Source organism: Ochotona princeps, chromosome 15 (genome assembly GCF_030435755.1).
Source record: "Ochotona princeps isolate mOchPri1 chromosome 15, mOchPri1.hap1, whole genome shotgun sequence".
In the NCBI taxonomy this organism is placed as follows: domain Eukaryota; kingdom Metazoa; phylum Chordata; class Mammalia; order Lagomorpha; family Ochotonidae; genus Ochotona; species Ochotona princeps.
This window is the reverse complement of record NC_080846.1, coordinates 35485433-35510438: the sequence shown is the minus strand read 5'-3', so window position 1 is coordinate 35510438 and position 25006 is coordinate 35485433. Positions and strand designations below refer to the sequence as shown.

At 36.4% G+C, this 25006-nt stretch overlaps 1 protein-coding gene across 1 annotated transcript in view; it reads right to left on the bottom strand.

Moving 5' to 3' along the window:
- Window positions 1–25006, bottom strand: part of TMTC2 (transmembrane O-mannosyltransferase targeting cadherins 2) — a 373997-nt gene that overhangs the window by 87261 nt on the left and 261730 nt on the right. The window contains exon 8 of the mRNA XM_058673524.1: window positions 18222–18343. Coding sequence (XP_058529507.1) covers window positions 18222–18343 — 122 coding nt within the window. The remainder of the gene's footprint in view (window positions 1–18221; window positions 18344–25006) is intronic.

Sequence of the window (25006 nt, the reverse complement as noted above, 5' to 3'; positions counted from 1 at the left end):
CTTAGGGTGGCCCAGTGTCCCACCAGATGAAACCACTAGGCCCCATTAGCAGCATCAGTGAAGCCTCTACTGACAAAGTCTCTCCAAACAAAGAGGTTTGAGAAAGATATCCATCCACAGAATAAGCCCATGGGGATGTGTCAGGTGTAATTAAATTTCCATTCATGTCATAGTGCTTACCAAACCACATCTTTCAAGTAGTCTGTTGTCACAGCACACTGAAATTCTTTGGTCTTTGTAGGTTATATAAAAACACCAGAAACATTATGTTGCGGTTTACTGTACACCAGGCAGTGTTCCAAGTACTTCACATACATTGTCACATGAAATCCTCAACACACCTGAGACACTAACGTAATAACATTTAAAGATAAAGAAACAGGCATGGAAAAGATAAGGACCTTACTCAATGTACAGAAATCAGATTCAGCAATACTAGAGATGCAAGCTAGGACAATCTTGTTTGTGCTATTTTAACATTACAGGTGGGTTTGACATGGTCACCCTCAGCGATTGTTATACTATTTAAAATAAACTCAGCAGTTTAAAGACAAACTAACAAATTCACTTACCAACTGATGCTTCTTTATATGTTTAGAGACTATTTACTGTTTTTACCAAAGATAACATAAGAATTTCTGTTCGTACCCCATGTATAGTATTGTAACGCTAGATACACCCCTGGCAATAGCAAAATTATACTACAAAAAGCTCTCATTAGACAAATGTATACTAAGGACAGAAGAAAGAAACTGAGACCAGGAAGCTGTTTTGCCCGAGTAAGTTGGGTGCTTTCACAACAGAGGTGGCATACTCAAACTGACTCACAGAGAACTGGCAACGTATCAAAGCAATGGAACAACAAATGCCATCTTAGAACTGCTGGTCTAACATTTCTCTTCACAACATCTAAATTCAGAAAAACTATTTAGAAACTCTAGTGGATAAATACTTTTTCTTATTTTACTGGGAAAGCAATAAAACACAGCTCAAAGCCATGGGAACCTGCACCTCACGTGGGAGACCCGGAAGAAGCTCCTGGCTCCCGGCCGCAGATCAGCTCAGCTCTGACCCTTGCGGCCACTTGGGGAGTGAACTTCACCAATTTCCTACTTCCTACTGGAGCTACTGTTTCTTGAGACTTCCTGTAGGAATATTTTTTATTTCTGTGAGTTAAAAGTATCTATTGAAAATAAAATTACTTATTCACCTTCACTTCCACTGTGTAAAATACTGCTTGTAAGATTCCAGGGTCTTCTAAGCTAGGTGTAAATGAGAAAACGCAGAAATGGCCGGAGCCTGGCACTTGACCAGCAGAGCACGGCTGTGTGTATAAATACATATGACAAGCATATCGCCAGATTGGATCATTCCCAAGTCCCAGCACTTTGGCGTGCTGGTTGAGACACACACGTGTTTTGGCATTATTACAAAATAAAATTGTTTCTCTCTGACACTTAGAGAAAATGTGTAATTTCACAAGAAAATGTGGGCCACTCACAGGCAGAAACTGATTGCAGAAGTGACATGGTAATGGGGAATCCAAAGTCCTAAAAAAATCTGAACTCTTTTTCCCCTAGTAGACAATATAATAGTCACTGGGCTCAGGGCTGAATTATCACTGTCAACATCAAAGACCTTTGGACCTTGCTAGGAGAAATGCCTGATGGAGGCTGCTCAGGAGTCACTACACATCAACCTCTTCAGCACACTGTGCAGTTTGTCATCTGAGTTGGCAGGCTTATCTATGAAATATGAGACATACTGAACCGACACCACTGATCACCAAAGTACATTCATCAATGCAATGCAGAATTACACAAGATGGCAGTTTAGTAAACTCTACATCATTCCTCGCATAATCGCTATAAACATGAAGAGCAGATTTTGGAAGAAGCATGCTCACTGGCTCAGCTTCTCAACATGGAACCCTCATACACATTGGGACATCTTGTATCATGCCAGGGAAATGCAAACAGGATCAATTCACTTGAAACACTTACATGATAAATGAACACAGAAGCATGAGTATAAAGCAAACAACGGGATCTGAGCTGGCAGTCAGATCTGAACTTGGCCTTCTCCTCAGATATGATCCCTGCAAGATTTGGGTGATTGGGATAATTTGTTTAATCTCCCTAGAAACTCAGACACTTAGAGGGATAGTAGTGATATCTTCTCTTGAGGTTTTTAACTGACACAGTACCCACAGTGTAAATAAAGTGCTTACAAAAATGTTAAGTACTCAACAAATGGTAACTATCGGTATTTTATAATAAGAACATTAGCAGCTAACGTGCAACATCATAAAAGGATAAAATGAAATAAAATGCATGTAATTAAGGATAGGACACATTTTATGAGTACTCACAACAAATTGGCTCATTTCTCACCTAGAGATTTTGTGCCGAAATTCATTTACCCAAATCACAGATGTATGTAATTATTTCTAAAAATAGCACTCTTACAGCACAAATGCAACAAGGATTTTTTTAATCTGAAATATTTCATTATCAACCAAACTGTCTATTTCTTTGGAGTATTTCAGAAGATGAAGCATAATTTCCCTTCAGGGTTCAAGAAATTTTAAAAGAAAGAAAAAAAAAACAATGAGAATACCAAGGTCTAAAACTGAAGTTATAGTTTAAAAAAAGAAAAAAAAAGGTCAGGACTCATTCTTCATCAAAGTGGAAAACCCACATAAATATGTTGACGATTTAAGAACACACGCTCATAATCCCACCCCACCATCAAGAAACGTATTTTCCAAAAAGTCCGTTTTCTCTTTGAGATGCTGACATGATTTGGCAAGCTCAAGCTGAAGTATTAAGCAGAGTTTAAGCTGCTACCAATCTTAGAATTTTAAGAAAGGAGAACCATGGCTGGTTCTGAATAATACAGTATAAAGATACTTGATATTTTACAGAAACAAAATTTGCTACAATAAAAATGTACTTTTGTTCTTACATGCCATATTTCATATAACTTTGCTCAAAGTGAATGGCTTTAGGTGAGCATATGGATATTTCTTTATTGTCAAAATACAATACACAGAGATAGAAAATATCAGACAGATGAGGGAAGGGAGGACAAAGTTCAGAATGAACCCAGGGGCAACATCAGATCCAGCAGTTTGCCTCTGCATGAAGGAGGGCAAGAAACAGTAGAAAATTCAGATTTCGGTATTGTTAGGCTAGCTGTATTAAACATCAAATGAAGTTAGAAAAATAAAAGAATGAATTATGTGCCTAAAAAAGGGCTACTTAAATCATATTAGCTGTACAAAAAAACTCACATGAAAACAGTATCTTTTCTTTTGAACAAAGATTCTGCAGATTTACATGATTATAATATCTATCACTTTTACAACTATTTAGATATATAAAATGCTAATATGGAAAAATTCTGAGATTTTAAGTAAAAATTATTTAAATGCCTTATCTTTTTAAAAAAGGTATTTAAATATCTGAATCATTGATCAGTTAATATACTGATATGTGTAAAGCTGTTATAAAGGGTGTGATACTATGTTAAATATACACTGATATTTCCTACCATTACCATGAATTTTAGAGTAACTCTGTAACAAAAAGTTACTTTTATCATCTTTATCAGGGTACATGCAAACTAAGCAATTTTTATAGAACATGATTCATATTGCTTTCCATCCTTTAAGATGTGTACATCAAACTGATTCCTTAAGCAAAATAGCCAAAATTATCATTTCTATGGAAGACCATATAATTCCTTGTTACCATACATTATTTTAAGTAGCACATAATTATCTGCATTCTTTTATATCTATCGAAACATCATTAACATCATTATCACGGCAGATAAAATTTGGAAATTTTGCTTGAAGTTGATGCTTCAAATCAAACTTTTCTGAGAATCCATTCTCAAGAATTGAGGGTTATTTTACATCTAACATTGTTACACAACTACATGACACTATTAATCACTTACCAATCCCTACTAATGCAGAAGGTTTATCAGAAGACATCTGAACAGAATGAAATTTCTAACACATCTTTTTCTTTCTTTTTATAATTATTTGTGTAAATTCCCACTTTTACCATAATTCCTTCAAATTTTTGTTTCCCTTTTTTCCCAGTATGCTATGCTGAAACTTGGCAATATAAGGCCCTGGATCACTATCTAAAAAATAAGAAAAACTAAGCAGATATCCTAACAGAGTTCTCTATTTACTTAAGTAAATGGACAAAAATAGCTAATAGTAATAGAAAGTTAATATCCACTTCTCATGGAAGCACAAACAATGGAAGTTCTTATTTCTGAATAATTAATTCTGGGGTAGTTAGCTACTAGACTATGTAGTCCAATGTTGTGGTCTGACTGAAAATTGATATGTCAACTGCATCAGTCACTACTTCATTGTAATTTCCCTATAATCCAATTATGTAACCACAAGATTTTCAACATACAAATATGGCACTGACTTATGAATATCAATGTATCAGGATTCAGCTAGCATGTAAAATAACCATGCTGGAAGAGGTTTGCTAAGGCTGTCTATGAGCAGTAGAAACCATTGCATGAATTAGAGTCTTTGAAATGAATATTCTTTCATGGATGACGGAGTATTTGAGATGAAACAAGATGGATGGGTAGGACTTTGCTAAGTGGAAAGGTAACAAAAAGTTCAGGTCGAGGCAGGGACATATACATAAAGCATTTAGAATGCTGCCTCATAGGGATATGACAATTCAATACATACATGTATCTACTCATTTAACCTAAAAAACCTTTGCAAGAAAAAAATGTTTTGGATCAACTCTACAGTCAAGATGATATACAGAATTAAATAATTTGCCCAAGATCACAGAGCGAATCGGGGGCTGAACAAGCCAGATCACAGAGGACCTATGCTCATAAATCATAAATCTTCATCCCTTCAAAGACAGTAGGTAACTAAAGGGAAAAAAAAAGAGAAAACAAGCTTCATGGGAAAAACAGATTTTTTTCTAAATTCCTTTCCATATTTTGACATATTAAGAACAGATCTACCAGGCATTACTGCTTATGTTATATTTTGTACTGGTGAGGGGATATATGTGTCACATTCCATGAATGCCTATGACACACCCAGACATAGATATGGCCACAAAAATCAAGGAAAACAAGCAGACATAAAAAGAGAGAAAACAGCTAGGAACGATGGTCGCAGCTCCAATGTCGTAATACACTCTTGAGACAGAGCCTATAAGTGAGAGAAAGAATCAACAATGTGAGAAGGAAAATTGGTTCCCATAGATTTTTAGGAAAAAAAAAATCTCACCTACATCATAAAGACTACAACACTCCTCATATTACAAGAAAAAGAAACCTTGAAATGCAATGATTTTCCTTGGGCATGTTAGAAAAATGAATCTCAAAGGCAAGTGGAAGGAGATTGTGGAGTAACAGTGGAGGATCTGTTTATCCAATCATGTACAGAGCCAACAAGTACCAGGCATGCCACAATGCTACTGTTGACAAACTGTGGACCAGCATCAGGGAGATGGAAAATCCTCAGGGCCGCCGACTTGGAGAAAGTCCTCAAGCCCATTATGATGGCCCATTTAAGGTTAAACTCTGCAGGAGTTTTTTTCCCAGATCCTAACTGTGTGGACAGTCTTCTTACCTTATCTGTTCCTATCATTTTTGACTCATATGAAGTGCTGAGAGGGAACAACCATACAAAGTAAATAATAATAATAATAATAACAACAACAACAACAACAACAACAATAAAATGCAAGTCGCAGGGCAGAGAAATAATCTCACTGAAAGACTGAGATCTGAAAGAATCCCCTAGGGATGTTTCTCACTCTCACACTCTGCCACTCCAAACGACCAGCTAGCTCCTACATAACAGTGCAGGGGAGGGCATTTGGCCTAGTGGTTAGGATGTCTGTACCATGGGGCCAGTGTGATGGCTCAATAGATAAATCCTCCCCTTGCATGTGCCGGCATCCCATATCATTGTTGATTCATGTCCTGGCTGCTCCACTTTCCATCCAGGTTCCCGCTTATAGCCTGGGAAAGCAGAGGAGGATGGCCCAAAGCCTTGGAGTCCTGTACCAGCATGGGAGACTTGGAAGAAGCTCCTGGCTTCAGATCAGCTCAGTTCCAGCCATTAAGGACACTTAAGGAGTAGGCCAGCAGATAGAAGATCTTTCTCCTTCTCTCTGTAAGTCTGCCTTCCCAATAAAAATAAATCTTCAAGGGGGAAAAAAAAAGATGTCTACAGCATACACAGGACGATCTGTGTTCAAACCTTCTTCTGGCTTTATTTCCAGCATCAAGTTAATACAGATCCTGGGAGGCAATGGAGATAACTTCAGCAGGTAATTTCCTGCTACTCACATGAGAAATCAACCTGACCTGAGTTCCTGCTCCCAGCTTCAGCTCCAGGCCTAGATAGGCTTTTGGGAAGTGACATTAAATATGGGAGCTTTCTCTTTCTGTCTCTCACATATACAAATGAAGTACAGTTGAAAGAGCTGAAGACAGAGTTTGAGAAAAAGTAAAGGAAACCTTATATAAGAGGAGAGATTGAGATACTAAAGGGATTTGAACACTTTAGCATGTGTAGAGATACAAAAAATACAATTAGCAATACCCAGCCCCGTTCTATACAAGGAAATTATGAGTGTTTATCCTGTGACCTAATTCAGCAAAACATTACAAGGCATGGCCCTAAAGCAAGAAATCAAGGTCCAAAGAAAACAAGTGAGTGTCAAAGTCACACTCAGAACAGCACTCAGATAAAAAGGACTTCACACTCTTCAATAGGTAGGAAAAGTAGACAAGAAGAACTTCCAAGGAAGAGCCAAGGACATAGGAAAAGAAATCCAGCAACAGAAACCAAGTGTCCCTACATAGGAATCATCGGAAGACTGATGCCAAAGGAGTTTAACTCAGCAAGACTTCTCAAATTGATATATATTGAGAGAAAAAACAGAAAGTGTGCCTGTGCAGCTGGTTTGTGTTCCAGCTGCTCTAATTCTGAGACAGAGAAATAGATATCTTCCATCTGCTGTTCACTTCCCAAATGGCTGCAATGGCCAGAGCTGAGCAGATCCAAAGATGAGAGCTGGGAGTGTCTTCCTTGTCTCCCACATGGCTGCTGGTGAAGCTGAGCTTGCTAACCAACTACTCTGGACCCTGTAAACACACCTTTACACATGCAATAATTGTATATGCATGAAGAAATGTAATTTGGGCCCGGCGGCGTGGCCTAGCGGCTAAAGTCCTTGCCTTGAAAGCCCCGGGATCCCATATGGGCGCCGGTTCTAATCCCGGCAGCTCCACTTCCCATCCAGCTCCCTGCTTGTGGCCTGGGAAAGCAGTCGAGGATGGCCCAAAGCTTTGGGACCCTGCACCTGCGTGGGAGACCCGGAAGAGGTTCCAGGTTCCCGGCATCGGATTGGCGCGCACCAGCCCGTTGCGTTCACTTGGGGAGTGAATCATTGGATGGAAGATCTCCCTCTCTGTCTCTCCTCCTCTCTGTATATCCGGCTTTCCAATAATAATAATAAAATCTTTAAAAAAAAAAGAAATGTAATCTAACTTACATTAAGATATATCTCCATTAGTTTAAAATGAAAAATGAACGTTTTACTTACACTAAGGTACATTTGCATTAGTTTAAAAAGGGAATTTCCAATTCCAGACAGCCATATATATATATTTAGAGAAACATGGCTGATCCAAATAAATTATTCTGTTAAAACCAAAGAAGGAATAAACTGCAGCAAAAGAAATATTAAGAGGAATGAATATGTAACAATTTAATTTTCCAGCTCTCAAAGAAACAGAAAAAAGAAAAAACTAAGCTCAACATGAAAAAAGGGAATAATAAAGATCAAATGAAAATAATGCAAATAAAATAAAGTGCAGAAACATAATGAACCAACAAGTCTAAGAATTTTTTTTGAAAAAGTAATACTTAAAAAATTGAAAAGAGATGGGAGACATTGTAACTGCCTTCAAACAAATGAAAAGAGTCTCAGAGAATCACACACCAACTAAGTGGATATCATAGAGGAAATGGATACGTTCTTAGATGCATATATCCACCACAAACAAACCTGTAATTAGAAAGAATTACTAACCAAACCCTACTCCAACCTCATCAAAGACAGCTTCAGGACCACATGATTCCAATGAGGACTTTCATGAAGCATGAAAAGAAGAATTAATGCCAGTCCTTCTCAAACTCATTCTCTCTCTCAAAAAAAAAAAAAAAATAGTGAACTATACTTCCAAAGTGATTTTTCATGAGGCCACACTATACTCATCCAATATACCAATTGTACCAGATTGTCGATCAATATTTATTAATGAATTTCCATGGAAAAATCCTCAACAAAACATCAACCAACAAAATTCAACAACATGCGGAAAGGATGATACACCATAACCAAATGGTGTAAATTCTGGGAATGTAAAGATGGGGCCACATATAAAAACAAATCAATGAAGAAAGAACACACCAACAAACAAAGGAAAAAAAAGCCACACAATCATCCCAACTGTGGTAGAAAAGAAACATTTGCTACAATTCATACCCTTTTATGAAAAAAACTCTAGAAACTGCAAATTGAAAAAAAAATTATCCCAATGTGATGAAAGCATGTTTGCACCTATAGCAAACATCATATTAAACCCTTTAAAACTGAAAGTTGTCCACATATAATAAGGAATAGTTAAGGATGTCCACTCTCACTGATACTATTCAGCGCAATATTGGTTGTATAGTCAAAGAAATCTAAGAAGAAAGCAAAGAAAATGCATTCATACTGGAAAAGGAGACTTTTTTGTGTGTTTGTCTATGAAATAGCGTAAGTAGTATAAATTTTAAAAATGTTAGAACTTAATATATTCAGCAAGTCTGCAGGATAATTAACACACAAAAATAAGCTGCTTTTATACCATGTTAATGCAAAACACGAAAATTAAGAAAACAGTGTATTTATACTCACATCAAAAAGAATTAAATGTTTACATACAAATTTAACCAAGGAGGTTAAAGACTCGAACACAGAATAGTATACTCCATAGTATATCCAAGAGAAATGAAAAAAAGACATAAATAAATCAAACCATGTTTTGTTCATGGGTTAGAGGACTTCTTACAGTCAAAAATCCACACTACTCAGAGTAATCTACAGATTCAATATAACCTTATCCAAATCCCAAGTACTTCTCAAATAAATTTTTAAAAGTTAATTAATATGGAATTTCAGAATTTTCTGAGCACCAAAATAATTTTAAGAAACAAAAAAAAACATATTTCAAAGCTTATTAAAAAGCTATAGTTTGCTGTGGTTACTTTATATTTTACTCTATATAGTGAAAATCTGTAGCTACACAAATAATAAGGTTAGGTCCTCAGGCTACACCATGTATAAAAATTAACACAAACCAGAGATAAGGGCTAAATTTAAGACTTGAAATTACGTAATTGCTAGATAAAACATTGCAGTTATTTCAGGAGTTAATCCATGGATGCACACACATGTATCTTCCTCTGTAGCTATGTCTTTCTAAATCAATCAATGAATTTTTTAAAAATTAAAAATAAAAACACAGGTCTTTTAACACAAAAGACTTTCAAAGACTCGAATGGATTATATACAGTCTGGCATGATAAATACAGTCTCCAGCTCTTCTACATTCATTTGAGTGAACAATTTTTTAAAGGAATATATAAGCCTATGAAAGTTCATGGAATACATCTTGGTAATATATTTTGCACATTTGAGGGATAGCGGCTTAATAGAAAGTATCAAAGCACTGAAGGCAGTAGTGACAATCTTGGCATGTTTGAATGTTACCCTGTTTATAATTCATTTGTTCCTACATAAAAGCAGTCCCTGGCATGTAACAGGACCTTCTGAGTCAGCTTTGATCATATTTATAGCCAAAAGCAAATATATGAAACTCAGTAAATGCCATATGCATGGACAGGTATTTATATGTTGAGAACAAAAACATACAGAACTGCAGAAGTGGTGAGGGGGACAGACGAGGAGGGAGATCTCTGTTGCACAGAAGTGAATATGTTAAACGTCATTTCTACTTGCGTCAAAGCGTGCACCCTAGGAGCAAAAACAGACACCCTCGGGAAAGTATCTTCAGTTAGAGCAACAGAGTTCAAGTTCATTATACACTTCTGCTGACAAATATCCGGGGATGTGAAAAACAAAACTAAACTTACAACGTAAGATGTGTGCTCCTGATCGGGAATTTGCTACTGAAGTCAAGCCAGTTTCTGACTCAAGCAAACAGTCAATTCCTGTTGCAGCTATTGTAGTTTCATCCTGAAGTAGAACAAGTTATACAGCAAAGAAAACCTACAGGTTTCACTTTTCAGGCCAAAATTTCCTGGCCTGGTCATTATGCCTAACAAACACACTAAACTGTTTCTCCTCTATAATGATACTACATATAACATTCAGCACACATCTTAAAATCAATGTCGCACCCTAATGTCAAACAATTTAAAGGTTCCTACTTGTAGGTGAATCCTTCCGCATGCTACTGTCTTTCTCCTGAAGTAGTATTATTACCGCAAGCCCCGAATTACAGTAGATGCTAGAGATTGGACCTCATTCTGCCACTTCTGACAAACAAGCTGAATCATGATTTAAAGAATGAGCATCCTGCAATTTTAAGCCTCTTTAAAAGAACGATGCTTCCCATTGCGGGAAGAAATAAATTAGGCTGGTAAGTGCTCAAATGCTCCGACTCTAACTACACATTGTCCCAGTTAAACATTTAAAAGGTAAAGGTCAAGATCACTTCACTCAGGCCTCCCATTGTCCCCAGCTCCTGGAGCTGGCACCTTGCACCTTCACAATTTTTAAGTCCACAAATATCACACTTAAAAACCCACTTTTAACATTCAGTGTTATTATTTTATTACAAATTTATATATACACTCACTTAGGTCATTTTAAATAATAGCCACGTAAAAACAATTTTCATTTAAAATACATACAGAATCATATCAGAATTCTATTCTAAAACTCTAAGAAGTAAATGAAGGTTTGTCTGGAAAATGAAACACTAAAATCTTATACTTTTGGATGAGCTATCTACACATATGTAGGCACTATGTACACATGTTTTAGCATATTAACACACACAAAACTAGAGAGTAGTGTAAAAAAAACCCACAATGAGATAGTATAATAGCTTTGGCCACTGAGTTAGATTTAATTCCTGTGGACCTCAGCTTATCTATAAATATGAGCAATTTCAGAAAGTTCATGGGAAAATGTACTAAAACTATGGGTATACTTTGGTACCATGATAAAAATGAGGAAAATGTATGTTGAGACAACAAATATGCATGAATGTTACTATAGGTAGGTAAGTACAAAGGGAGATAGAGAGGGAGAGGAGGGAGTGGGAGGGAGGTAGGGAGAGAGGGATGGAAGGAGGGAGGGAGGGAGGGATGGAAGGAGGGAGGGAGGCAGAGAGAGAGAGAAGCAGGGAATGAAGTAGACACAAGATGTGGTTAAGAACTCGCATGTATTTTTAACATATTGGTTACTCAATACTATGTCAATTACTTCCATATCATTATAAATTGTTGCTGATGGTATGTTGGAGCTTTTAATTAATCTGGATGATACTCTGCTGGCTCTACCTTCAGACCAGAGAAGGTCTCCCTAAGAAGCCGTTGAACTTAACTGGACAATAAGATGCTGGACTCTATGTTTGGTATATGCTTGCAATGAAGGAATCTCAACTGAACCTGAACTGTGGTTATGCAACAAGGTGGAGGAATCCACCATGGTGGGAGGGTTTGGGGAGGGGTGGGGAGAATCCCAGCACCTATGAAACTGTGTCACATAATACAATGTAATTAATAAATAAATTTAAAAAAACCAAAATAAGTATCTTGCTGTAGGGATAAAGTATTCTAAAAATGAGTTATATTTATTATGCTTCAGAATAAAAATAAAAAATAAATAAAATAAAAATCACATTATCTCTGGAACAACAAATCATAAAATTTAGATAAGTCTTCTTTTGTTAAGTACTTGCTAGAATATTGTACCTAACTTCTATAATTTCCTCTATATTGTGTTGTGTGATATCTTGCAGGTTGTGCTTTCTTGCCTTATAAATGTAACAACTGGAATAGGACATACTCAGATTAGTCGTCCACAGCTGCAAGAAACATTACTTTTTGTTCCCTTCTCTCTCCAATATAAACATGATATTATAATAAAACATGTAAAACAACGCAAATGTTGTTCAGTATACAGAATGAAAAGAACAATGTTCTGGGGCAGGACCAACCAAAAAGAAAAAAAAGAGCTCTAAATAGCAATAATAATTTTAAAACACTGGTGGAAACATGCAGTAATATCTTCCAGAGAGAGTACACTGACACCATTTTAACCTGGGGTCTGGGATTTTTTGGTTCAACCTCAGGTACCTTCACAACTGGAATTTTATGTAGCTCAATTAACTTTGGCTAGACACACAAGTCTGGCTCAAAGCTTCCATGCAACAGCCAAAATAAAGGTTTTCTGTATCAAAAATTACTGTCAGAGTCTCCAATATCCTTCCTCCTACTACTAACGTAAATCTGGAACTAAGCTCACAGCCAAGTAGCTTTTATTGCAATTTAAGTCAATATTAATTTTACTGGCTCACAAAAACTATACAATATTTGGTTTAAATAAATTGAACAGGACAAAAAGAATGATAACAACAACAAAAATCTCTCCATGTAAGCATGCACACACACCAGTGAACTCACAGCCTTAGGGACAACTGTAAAATCATCCGAAACACCCTAATAATGGGTAAGTGATTCCATTCTTTCCCTCCTTAATGCATGTCTAATTTTAAATTCATGGCATTAGCCCCAGGTAACAAAGTTCAAGCAAGGAATAAATCACAATTTTTAAGCCCAGTAGTTCAAACTCCTCTCTTGTTTAGTATTTTAATTGAACATGACATTGGTACAAAAGTTCCATATATTGTAAAGAGATGTCACCTGGGTCCAGCAATATTTAAAAATGGAGCCTACCAATAACTGTAAGGCAAAACTATTTCCCAGAGTTCTTTGGAAAGTTTCCATTAGAGGCATAATGGAGGATGTAAAAGTAGTAAGTTTAAAATTGAATTCCTGTGTTTGCTGGTAACACTGAACAAGAACAGTATGTTTAGACAATCAAACTAAGAATAGTTAATGATAATATCAGAAAATACACAAAGAGAAAAGGATACTGTGACACTCCAATTAATTCATTTGGGAAAATCAGTGGGAAAAAATTCAACTTTAAAATTACTTAATATAGAGCGAAATTTAATTATATTCAATTCAGGAAACCTCAAAGTTGTACTCACATTTTTACTATGTAATAGCTAAGCAACTTCTAGGAAACTTCCTTTAACTTTTGAAGTTTTTTTTTTCCCCCTGTTTATAAAAAGGGGATACATCTTAGCCTCTGGGTTGTTGTTAAGCCTCTGTGAAATGACATCAGGCCAAGGACAGGCACGCAGGAGATGCACTTCCCTCTTGGATCCTCCTGTCCAGGACCTGGGAAGCTGACTCCAAGTTCACTCTGTAGTCATGTCACTCTGCCCCAACTATTCAGTGGGCGACACTGAAGACTTTAGTCTTTAGTGATGCCCAGCATGGAATAAAAAACATCCATGTATGTGTTGTCCAAGTGAAGGGATTAGTGAGGAAGAGTATTAGGCTAGGGAACAGTTACCCAAACAGTGAGAAATCATGTACCAAAGAGACAGAAAGACTGACACTTCATGTTGCATCCAGATTGATGACTGTCATCAGTTTGGACGCGCTTTCATAAAGATACCAGGACCACTTCTAAGGCAGAGCACAGAAAAACAATAACAGCTGCTTCTGAAAGTGAGGAAGGACTGTAGAGAGGAAATACAATTTTAACAGCCAGAGAGAGGAAAACAACATTTTTGGCAAGAACATAAAAAAGGATATGGTCTATCATGCATGCCAGAAATGCTGAGGACCCTAATATCCCTTTAGATTTCTCTAAATACTATAAACATTACCCCAACTCTTAAAGAAAAAATGGAAAAGGAAAAAAATGTACCAATTAATTAAACTAACTACAGTCATATTATTAATCATTGATACTATAAAATTTGTTTTATAATAATATAATTCATACATGAAATTCTACTCCACAGGTCACATATAGTCACATGTCATTTTAACATCTTTTGGTTTTGCTTAATTTTGATGAAAGTAAAGACACATTTCCACTTCTATTGTTTCCTCAAGACTAATTCACTTTATAAAATCGACTAATTCCATTTTATACAATACTTGAAACGTTCAGAATTCAAAATGTGTAGCATTTTCCATCACATCATTTCTGTATGAACTCAATGGCATATGATCAGTCCAAGAAACCCACAATTAGACAAAGACAATCCACTAGGATCAGGGATATCAAATTTCATAATTGAGAAAGAAATAACCAGACATGGTTGTGGGGTTTCAAAACTGAATTTAAGCCATTTCATAATAGGTTTTTATTTCATTTAATCAGTAAGTTGGAAACTAAAATTTTTGTTGGGGGAATTAAAACTTTGGAATGGAATATATCTTTCCCTTCCATTTTTCATTATATTAAAATGTTTACATCTTATTTTTAAAAGACTTCTGAAAAGAATAAAGGGGCCTTTAAAAATTTTATTTTTGGTAGAGGAAATTAAAAATATTAGGCCATAAAAAACAAAAAGAAAGAAAACATGTGGTTTCTATATCCAGTGTCACAGTTGAGGTATATTCAAAATTATGCATGCTGAATGTTTCAAACATCCTTTCTTCTTTTTTTTTTGAGTGGTAAATTAGGTATCATATAATTTTACAGACATTTTTCCAAAGTGGCCACTTATTAATCTGATTTTAAAGGGTTCCATTTAAAATGCATAGGAAAAATCTCAGATATACTGAACAGCAAGACTTATGTGTACTTCATTCTTATATGGAGCTGTAAGACAGAAACTAGAAAACATGTTAAGGTGTTGCAATTTTTCTCAAATTGAATAAACTAGGCATCAACATGAGGTATCAGGTGTAGGGAACTTTGGGTTCCTGGGGTAGAAAACTTGCAGCCCTGACCAGGCAACCACAGGTTAGAAAAATAATTCAATAATTCTAAAGCAGTCTAATTTTTTTTTTAAAAAAAGATTTGTTTCAAAGACTTACAGAGAGGAAGGAGGGACAGAGATAGAACACAATCTTCTATCCCTTTTTCACTCCCCAGGTAACCAGAAAGTCCAACACTGAGCCAGACTGGAGCCAGGAGCATCTTTCGTGTCTCCCATGTGGATGACAACAGCCCAAGCACTTGAACCATGTTCTGCTGCTTTAGTCAGACTGTTATGGTACAGATTTGGATTTAAAAGGCAACAGCCAGTCATGACCCAGCAGCCAAATAGGACAGTGCCAGTGGTACCCACTATGTAACAATACCAATCCTGATAGGTTAACTTTTAGTTGATAATTCTGTATGGCCCAAGAACTACGTCACAATTAAGCAAATGGACCTCGGCAGAAAAATACTTTGTCTATTTCTGCATAGGAATTGTAATTTAGAACCATTCAATTCCTGGTTATAGTCTCCTTTCCCTTACTGTATTCTAAATATTTTTTCTTATAATTTCACTTTTCACATTTTTTACTTCTCATCTTTGATTTGTGCATGGATGGATTTCACTTATACTCCACTGTCCTTAAACAGAAACTGCTTAGTGTCATTATTATTTTTAAGATTTATTTATTTTTATGGGAAAGACAGATTTACAGAAAGAAGCAGAGACAAAGAGAAAGATTTTTTAATCTGCTGATTTTCTCAATAAGTGGTCCCAGTGGCCACAGCTGGGCTGATCCAAGGCCAGGATCCAGTAGCCTCTTCTGGATCGCCCACATGAGTGCACAGCCCTAAGACTTTGGGCCATCTTCCACTGCTTTCCCAGGCCACAAGCTGTCAGCTGGATGGGAAGTAGAGCAGTCAGGGTATGAATTGATGCATGCTGATGAGTGCCAAGGCAAGGATTCAGCCACTGTGCCATCGCGCCGGGCCTTAGTGACACTATTCGTAATTTCTATGTTTTTTGCCTCCCTCATTTTTTATAGCATCCTAATTCGTGAAATGCTGCATGTGATAATCTCTTTTCTCGGGGAAGATGGTGTGGTACAACATGTTAACATGTTGTTTGGGACACTGGTACCCCATAAATGAGTGATGAGGAATAAGTTCTACCTCTACTTCCCATCCATCTTCCTGCTAACGCACCTAAGGCGTCAGGTGAAAACACAGTTACTTGAGTTCCTGCCATCCACATGAGTGGCCAAGATGCAGTTCTAGGCTCTTAGCTGTAGGGAACATTTAGAGAATGATCCAGCAGCTGGATCTAAGACTCTTTCTCTCTCTTCTCTTTCTCTGATGGCCACCCTGCCTTTCAAGTAAATAAATCTTTAAAAAGGAGATTTACTTGGGCCTGGAGGCATGGCCTAGCGGCTAAAGTCCTCACCTTGAACGCCCCGGGATCCCATATGGGCGCCGGTTCTAATCCCTGCGGCTCTACTTCCCATCCAGCTCCCTGCTTGTGGCCTGAGAAAGCAGTTGAGGACAGCCCAAAGATTTGGGACCCTGCACCCACATGGGAGACCTGGAAGAGGTTCCAGGTTCCCGGCTTCGGATCGGCGCAGCACCAGCCGTTGCGTTCTCTTGGGGAGTGAATCATCAGACGGAAGTTCTTCCTCTCTGTCTCTCTCCTCTCTGTATATCTGACTTTGTAATAAAAAATAAAAAAAATCGGAAAAAAAGGAGATTTACTTAATCAAGTTTCCTTCTCCAACTTTGTTCAATTTCAGCCATTCACATCTGAGGCTTTCCTAATTTGACTTAGAAATCTGTGGTTGTCCACTGATATTTCAGTTAATAAAATGAAATTTCCCAAGGGTAGATGGGTATCCTAGAGGAGCCAAATTCAGTTTTCTAGGACTAGTCTGGGAGGCAACAATTAAGTTAGATATATGGAAATTATCATTGATCGCCCTTTCATGCCCTTCCTACTCCACCTTTGAGATGATATAAGCTGTTCTGAGGCCTTGATCAATCTTATTTGCTTGCATCAACCATAATGATCCCACACTCCCCTACCTTGTACAAAGCGCAGGGATATGACTGCTGCCTCCACTCGCAATATACAACAAATTACTCCCTTTTTTCTGTGCCCTAACTCATTCTCTGCAATGCTGCCTTCAAGTCTTGAGTCTTTCCAGCTTTCTATGAGCTGAGTTAGACCAGTTATAATGTTTCCACCTCATTTTTGACATCCAAAAATCCTTACAAGTCTTACCCACTAAAGTCTCCTCTTGCATTCTGCTAGTCTCTGTGCAACTATTTCTCCTCTATTTTATACAGTTTTTAAAAAAAGATATCCTTATTTACCCACAGGATTTCTTTGCCTAATATTCTTTTCATTTCTCATTGCATTCCTCATTTAGATAGGTGCTCATTTGAAATTCTAGGCAACTCAGTTGTTGTAATGCTGGCAATTTCAAACAATCAGATACAATCAGAAATATATGTTCTGATTATAGACATTTTGGGGTTACCACTGGTTTGTATAACTTTTTAAAATATATCTTATTATTTTTCATTTGTTTGAAATGTCAGGGTAGTGAGAGAGGGTTGGGGAAAGAGAGGGGGAAAGACAGCACAAGAGACAAACTTTCCATTTATACTGATTCACCTTCCAAATGCCCTTTAAAAGCCTAGGTCGGGCCATGCTGAAGCCCAGAGCCAGAAACTCTATCAGCATCAGCCACACGAGAGGTGGAGCCAGGGGTCTGTGTGGGATGAAGATGTCCCAAGAGGAGATGTAACCTGTCATGCCACACCAACCTGCCCCTGCAGAACAAATGTCTGCAAATACTGCTTTTAGAACAAAGTCACTGTATAATGTTATATTTGGAGTTCTCCATTATTTCATAATATTGCAATTTTTTGTAACAGAGTAATTTAACTTTTTATGCATTGTTTTGCTCAAGATTCTAACTACCATTATGATCATTATGTACTCAAAATCTGAGTGAACTTAAAACCAGTACCACAGATTCTATATATGCAGTCTATACAAAGAAACTGTTTGTAAAATATAAAGCCTGGTAAGTTACTCACTGTTAGAGCCAGCAATTTCCCATAGGTCAGATGTGCAGGGATGTGGTCAGTCTTGGACCTCAATGATTCCATGTACCAATGCTCTGCTTCTGGTAGCTTGCTCAGTCGCATATATGCTTCGCCTAGAAAGACAATCACAAAATAATAATAATTTGAGAACACAGTTGCCCAACAGCAGTAAAAGAAGGACTATCACCATCATCATCACCACTGTATTCTGTGGAATTTCACACACTGTGGCAAATATTTTCACTCTTTCCCACGTTTGGTTTCCAAAGAACTCATCGTAATTTTTAATTTTTAAAATCTAAGATCTTAATTCAAATTTTAAGTATTATGTATTTGGTGCATGAAAATCCTTATGTTTTGACAATAAAGAAAAATGACTTAAGTAAAAACTCGGTAAGTAGTCAAAAGACGACTTTTAACCTAAGAGCATCTGAACCACACATTTAAAGCTTTTACCACTATTTTTTTCAGAAAATTTTTTTTCATTATTCAGTAGAATCACTTGTTCTTTTCATTCAGACTCACTTCACTGCTTTTGAAATTGAACTGGTTATATAATAGCTTATTGCAAGTTTTGCATGAAGAATTGTAAGATTCTACACTTCGTGATCTTATAACCTGGTTGAGAAACTGAACTTGAGTTAATGATAACCTTGCTTTAAATAATAGTGGCTAGATTTTAATTTTTCAAGAATTACATGTGTTTGATTTGTAGGTAAGCATTATTTATAAGAATCATTTAAAATAACCCAGTGAATAAATCACAGTTATCAAGCATGCTTAGCATAATGTGCCAAGTGCATCTTGGGAATTTTAACCATTGGTAACCACTTTGTAAAGTTTTAAGGTTACACAAATTTTGCACTTCCAAAATGAGAACTTCACTAACAGACAAGCAGGAAATGGCTAATCAGAAATATTAGAAGCAAGCATTAGTCTGCTTCTATCCTTCCTTATGTATCTCCCATATTCAACTGATAGGGAAGTTCTTCAGTGGGATTATTTTGATATTTGTGTTAAGCACTGTATTTTCAACACACACTGCAAATGTAGATGCTACTCAGTTTGGGCCATAATACAACAGACAAGTGTGTCCTTACAGACAGTTCTTTAGGCTTATCTTATTCATAATTGTGACAGAATTTTTCTATTTAAAGACATAATCAGAGGCTTCTTCTAGATGCATTTTTCACATTGGTTGTACATCTTTCCTTCAAAGGAAGAACTTTCTTCCTGTTCTAATAACATTCCCCCTGTATTACAATGCATAGTACTGCCAAGGCAAATCGGCTTGATGAATTGGTTTCAGTCTTCTGACCTTTCAAATGACCTTTGCTTGACTGTAATATGCACAAAAATTTATGTATCCGTTTATACATATCTATATGCTTTAACTCAAAGAACAGTTCTTAACCATACTATCATAAAAATGATGGTTATGAAGTGTTTAAAAGATGTTTACATTTAAGCTGCTGGTGAGATTAAGTCATGTTTTGTGCACAATGAAAACAGTAACTGAAAAACCAAAGGATGTAATAAAATACACAAAAAAGCATGAGTTATTGAAATGGAAAATCAATACGGATCTTAAAAATTTCTGGTATGTTTTTATAATAATTTCACTGTTTCATGCAAGTATTTATATAAATTTTACACTATCAAATGGATTTTTCTTCTTTTTCCAGAGTAAACTAGCATTTCCCAAAATGCAAGTCATAACTTCTCTTAGGACAAGTGAAAAATGTTTCCACATTGATATATATAATAAATATAAATATAAATATAAATATAAAATAAATATTTATATTATATATCTACATATTGTACATAATATATATATATCTTAGACAAAACACGCACAGCACACATTCAAAACTTGGAATATTTAAACCAATTAGTTCTAAGATGTATTCAATTACTGATCTCTAAAACAGACTATAGCCAGAGGGGAGATTGATCTGCATTTCTACTTGGAATTAACATAAAATAGACTGTTCAAAGACTCACAAACCACCTTTTAACCTTTTAACCTAGTAACTAAAGCTTTTCCTTAGGTGCACCGGGATTTCATATGGCAGTCAGTGTCCCAGCTGCCCCACTTCCCGTATAGCTCCCTGCCTGTGGCCTGAGAAAGCAGTAGAGGACAGGCCAAGTCCTGCAGACCCAGAGGAAGCTCCTAGCTCCTGGCTTTGGATCGACTCAGCTCCAGCCATTGTGGCCACTAGCGAGTGAAGCAGCATATGGAAGATCTTTCTGTCTCTCCATCTCTCTGCATATCTGCCTCCCAAATAAAACATAAAAATATATTTTTAAAAAGATACAGTTTTTATTTCCCTTCTTTACAGAAAGAGATTTTTAAAATTTCCATGGTGTTTCTGAGATCAAGTTTCTACTACACTTAAGTAGATAATGTCCAAATATCATTACAGAAAGTGTATTTCGTGGCTAGAAATGCATCATTAAAGCCTATTTTTAAATATTATTATCAAATAATGAATGCCTGATCCCTGTGGTACAAGAGGCTAAACCTGAGGCCATCATGCTGTTATCCCACATGGGTACCAGTCTGAGTCCTGACTGCTGCACATCCAATCACGCAACCTGCTTATGGCCTGGCAAGTGGAATATAGTTCAAATTCCTGGCCCCTTGCACCAATGTGAGACACCCACAAAAAGCTCCTGGCTCCTAGACTCGAGTCAGCTAAGTTCTGGCTGTTGTGGCCATTTGGGCAATGAACCAATAGATGGAAGATCTCTCTCTGTCGTCTCTCAGTAACTGTTCTTTTCAAATAAATCTTTTTTAAAAAGAAATTGCAAATTAAAACAATGATCCACAAAAAAAAAAAAGGAACCCATACACAGTATTTATTTGTACAATTTAAGAGATAAGGAAATATTTAAGGGCTACAAACAACAATGCAATTGTGCATTTTGGCAACTATATACAAACTGATGAAAAGCTAGTCTTACTTTGAAGAACATTTTATAACCATTTGTTGTGCATTAATAAAAACAATTGTAACACCTATCATTCACTGAGTAATTATTATGCAAGTTACAGGTGGCCAACGTCTGATTTAGATTCCCGACTTCTTTTATATATCCAGGCAACAGGTTTCTGTCTCACTTAGCCTCCCAAGGAATCTTAACACATTGCTCCCAGTTAATCATTACCATTGTTGATAAAAGATCTGCAAGATGAAATCTATTTTTAATCTCTCTCTATATATATACACACACATCACACACAACATAGAAGCCACAGTTTATTAAGAAGTGCCACTATTTGGATTTTACATAAATAAGAATTGGGAAACAGAGATGCAAATTAACCTGATAATTTCAAACATGTTTCAAGTAGCAAATCTTCCATTTAGTTGCAGGAGAGTCTTAACTCAGCATACTGTCTGAACAAGCCAGTAGAAAATAATCATAATCTTCTAACATGAAGCTTGACTGAGATTTCTACTTGGTTTCTGTCACTCAAAGAAAATGTTCCGAGGCTTCTGAACAATTATTTACAACCTTGCTTTGGGATTAGCAACTGAACACAGGAATAAAAAGCAGCACTAATCTATAGCCAACTTTAAAAATGTTTCCTACATTATTCAATTCTGAAGAGCAGATATATATGTCAAAAATGAATTGTTCAGACAGAGGACAGAACAAGTCAATCAACCACCTCAGCTATATGTTGGCAGTGAAAAACTGGGCAAACGGAGACTCTATGATGGACTATGTCAATCAGTGGATTCTTCAATGACCTCATCGTGCTTGGACTGGTGAGAGTGGAGGCAGTTCAGAACTGTTGAACTATCAAAACCACTTGAGCAAGACCCTCGGAGCATGCCCCACATCTGGGACCTGGGGTGGGTGGGAGACTGGGTCGGGCTTCTCCCTTAAAATCCCCTTTTACATCAGATATATTAAGGAAACAAGACGGAACTAATTGTCTTGCCCATCTTCCTGTAGCGCTTGAACCTTTTTACCATAATTATGTCAAGATTGTCAAAAAATAAATTAAAAAATAAACTCAAGATTAATTCTAATACAAAAATTGACTTAAAACGACAGTAAAATTGAGATACAAAACAATTATCAAGGGTAAAATAACATTCGTTACAAAAACAAGTACTTGCAATATCCGTGGCACTAAAAGGTAGGTTTGTGCTGTTTTTTTTTAATGCATTTTAATTCCTACAACAGAACACATTTCATCATTAATTCATAGATTTAATCTGAGATAACCATTTATAGAAGATATTATGGAGATTCCTCAGAAATCTAAAAATACCTCTACTATATAACCTATTTATAAAACTATTGGGTTTTTTATCAAAACTAAATGAAATCAGCACTTGAGTTATCTCTACCCCTCCAGCCTTCCAGCAGTTGAATTGACAATACTGAAACAATGGAATCAATACAGATGTCCACCCACTGATACATGACAGAAGAAAATGTAATCTATCTGCCTCATGGAATACTACTCCAGACACAAAAACATGTTGAATTCTTTGACTTTTGCAAGTGAATTTCCAATTTCCAAAAGACAAATATTGTACTTACATGTGGATGTTACAAAACAATAAAAATGTGTAGAAATGAAGCAGAGAGCTCGTGATTTTATTGTTTTCAGTTCTGGTCTATATTCCAGTGCAACAGTGATCATTCTATACCCCTATTTTATCTCCCCAATAGAAATTAAAATACCCATTTATAAATGGGGTATAACAAGTAGGAAGTGTGACTTGCATAAGACAATAATTTTTGTTCATTGTACCAAGCTGTTACATATAGTTTATTATTTCTTGGAAACTTGCTAACAGCTTAAATACATTATTTCATTCCCTTACATGATTCTTATACTCTAATATCAATCATATAAATGAAGGGACTGGCTCACTGACCTTAGCTAGTCCTAGATAAAAAATAAATGAAATTAAAGAATCAGATTTGCATTTTCTCCACCTATTCACATTAAAATATTTTATCTAAAGCACAAAATTCGTCAGAGAAGGGATAAAATAATTCCAAAAAAGTGTACCATCAGATTTGGTTATAGGAGACAGCATGCTATCTATCCATTCTCTTTCTCTCTCTCTCTCTCTCTATATATATATATATAGAGAGAGAGAGAGAGAGAATCATTAAAACTTGATTAAAGTATTAAAATTATAAAATTTCCAAAATGGTACTCTAATATAAAAAGTACATTTAACAGAGAAGGAAATGACCATACTTTAGTCGGGAATCAGGTGGGGAAAAGAGGGTTAAGTAAGTTATCCTCACTAGTACTGCTCATTTTTCTTAATTTACACAAAAATAGAAGAAGTAAATGTTTATAGTACCCAGGAGGAACAAGTCAACTATGACTATTTTTCCTTCTCATCCCACAAAAAAAATGACATAATAGAGGCACTTTCACAGAATAAGATTTGCTGCACGATGATACAGTGATGAGGTTCATCGCCCAGATTTATTTCCAATTCACTCACAGACAACAGGGATTTGGATGTCTCTAGGCTGGCTTCAGATGGAGAGAAAATAATGTTAGCCCCTTTCCCTAAAAGCCCCAGGTCTAAAAAACCCTGGCAAAGGCTAAATCCTTGAGGGAAGAATGTTGGGATATTGATGATATGACAGTCTTGATCTCACTGCTTCTTAGGTTTCAGATTGCCAGACAGTTCCTACTTGTGTGTGTAAGCATGAGTGTATAAATAAACATTTTACCTGCAGGAGGGCATGTGAGAAACAACAAGCAATGACATGCTATATTATTTTTAGACTTTCATGACTATTCTTTCCTCTTGATTCAACTCTTATGGTAACTTAAACTAAATGTCATGCGAATTTAGATTACCCAATGGCAGGATTGCATTTGATTCCAAACATAAAGCCCACAAAGTATTATTTCCTGCTCTCTTCATGACATGTATCAGTGTTTCCTAGTGTTTGATTTTAGGCACATAGGACACAATCAATACAACTTGTTTCAAGTTCATTACTAACATGTTTCATTTAATATGTGTAAAAGTGGAACCTCATGGAAGACACAGAAGAAAATTCTAAGTAAATAACGAGCAGCTTGCAAATGGTTATGAGCAAAATCATGACATCCACGCATGAGCATGAGTGACTGAGATAGGACAAGGTCTACCTGCAGAAACCTTGCCATAATAAAATTGCAAAAGTTGAAAGAGTCTGTTTATGAAAACCGTGCAGGCAAGCAAGCAGGGAGAATACCTTCAACTGTGAGAAGTCTCAGTCAGGTTACATTATTGTTTTTGTAGTTTTGTCTTTTCAGATTGTAATAACAGGGCAGATAAAGAAAATGTCTCCATGTGATTTCTACTGCACTTCCTGCCCCATATGTAGTAAAAGTGTCACACTGCAAATTCTGCTAATTTTAGGATATGTTCCTAAGTACAAATACGAATTGTGCTTACGTTCTAGGCCCTCCAAGTTTGAGGACTTAGCAGTGGGTTCTAAGGAATTCATTGCGTTTTTCAGGAGATAATATTTTCCATATAAAGCAGGAGTTTTGATTGGTATATTTTATGTTTTTTTTCTGGTCATTTTTCCTTCAACAAATTTTAGTAGCAAACTTTAGCTTGTTATAACTAGTTTCCTTTCACAGGTTACTTAAATTCATTCCTTATGGGCCTGGCACATAGGCAAGTGGCCATAGTCCATACCTTGCACATGCTGGGATCCTATATGGGTGCCAGTTTGTACCCCAGCAGCTCCACTTTCCATCCAGCTCCCTGCTTGTG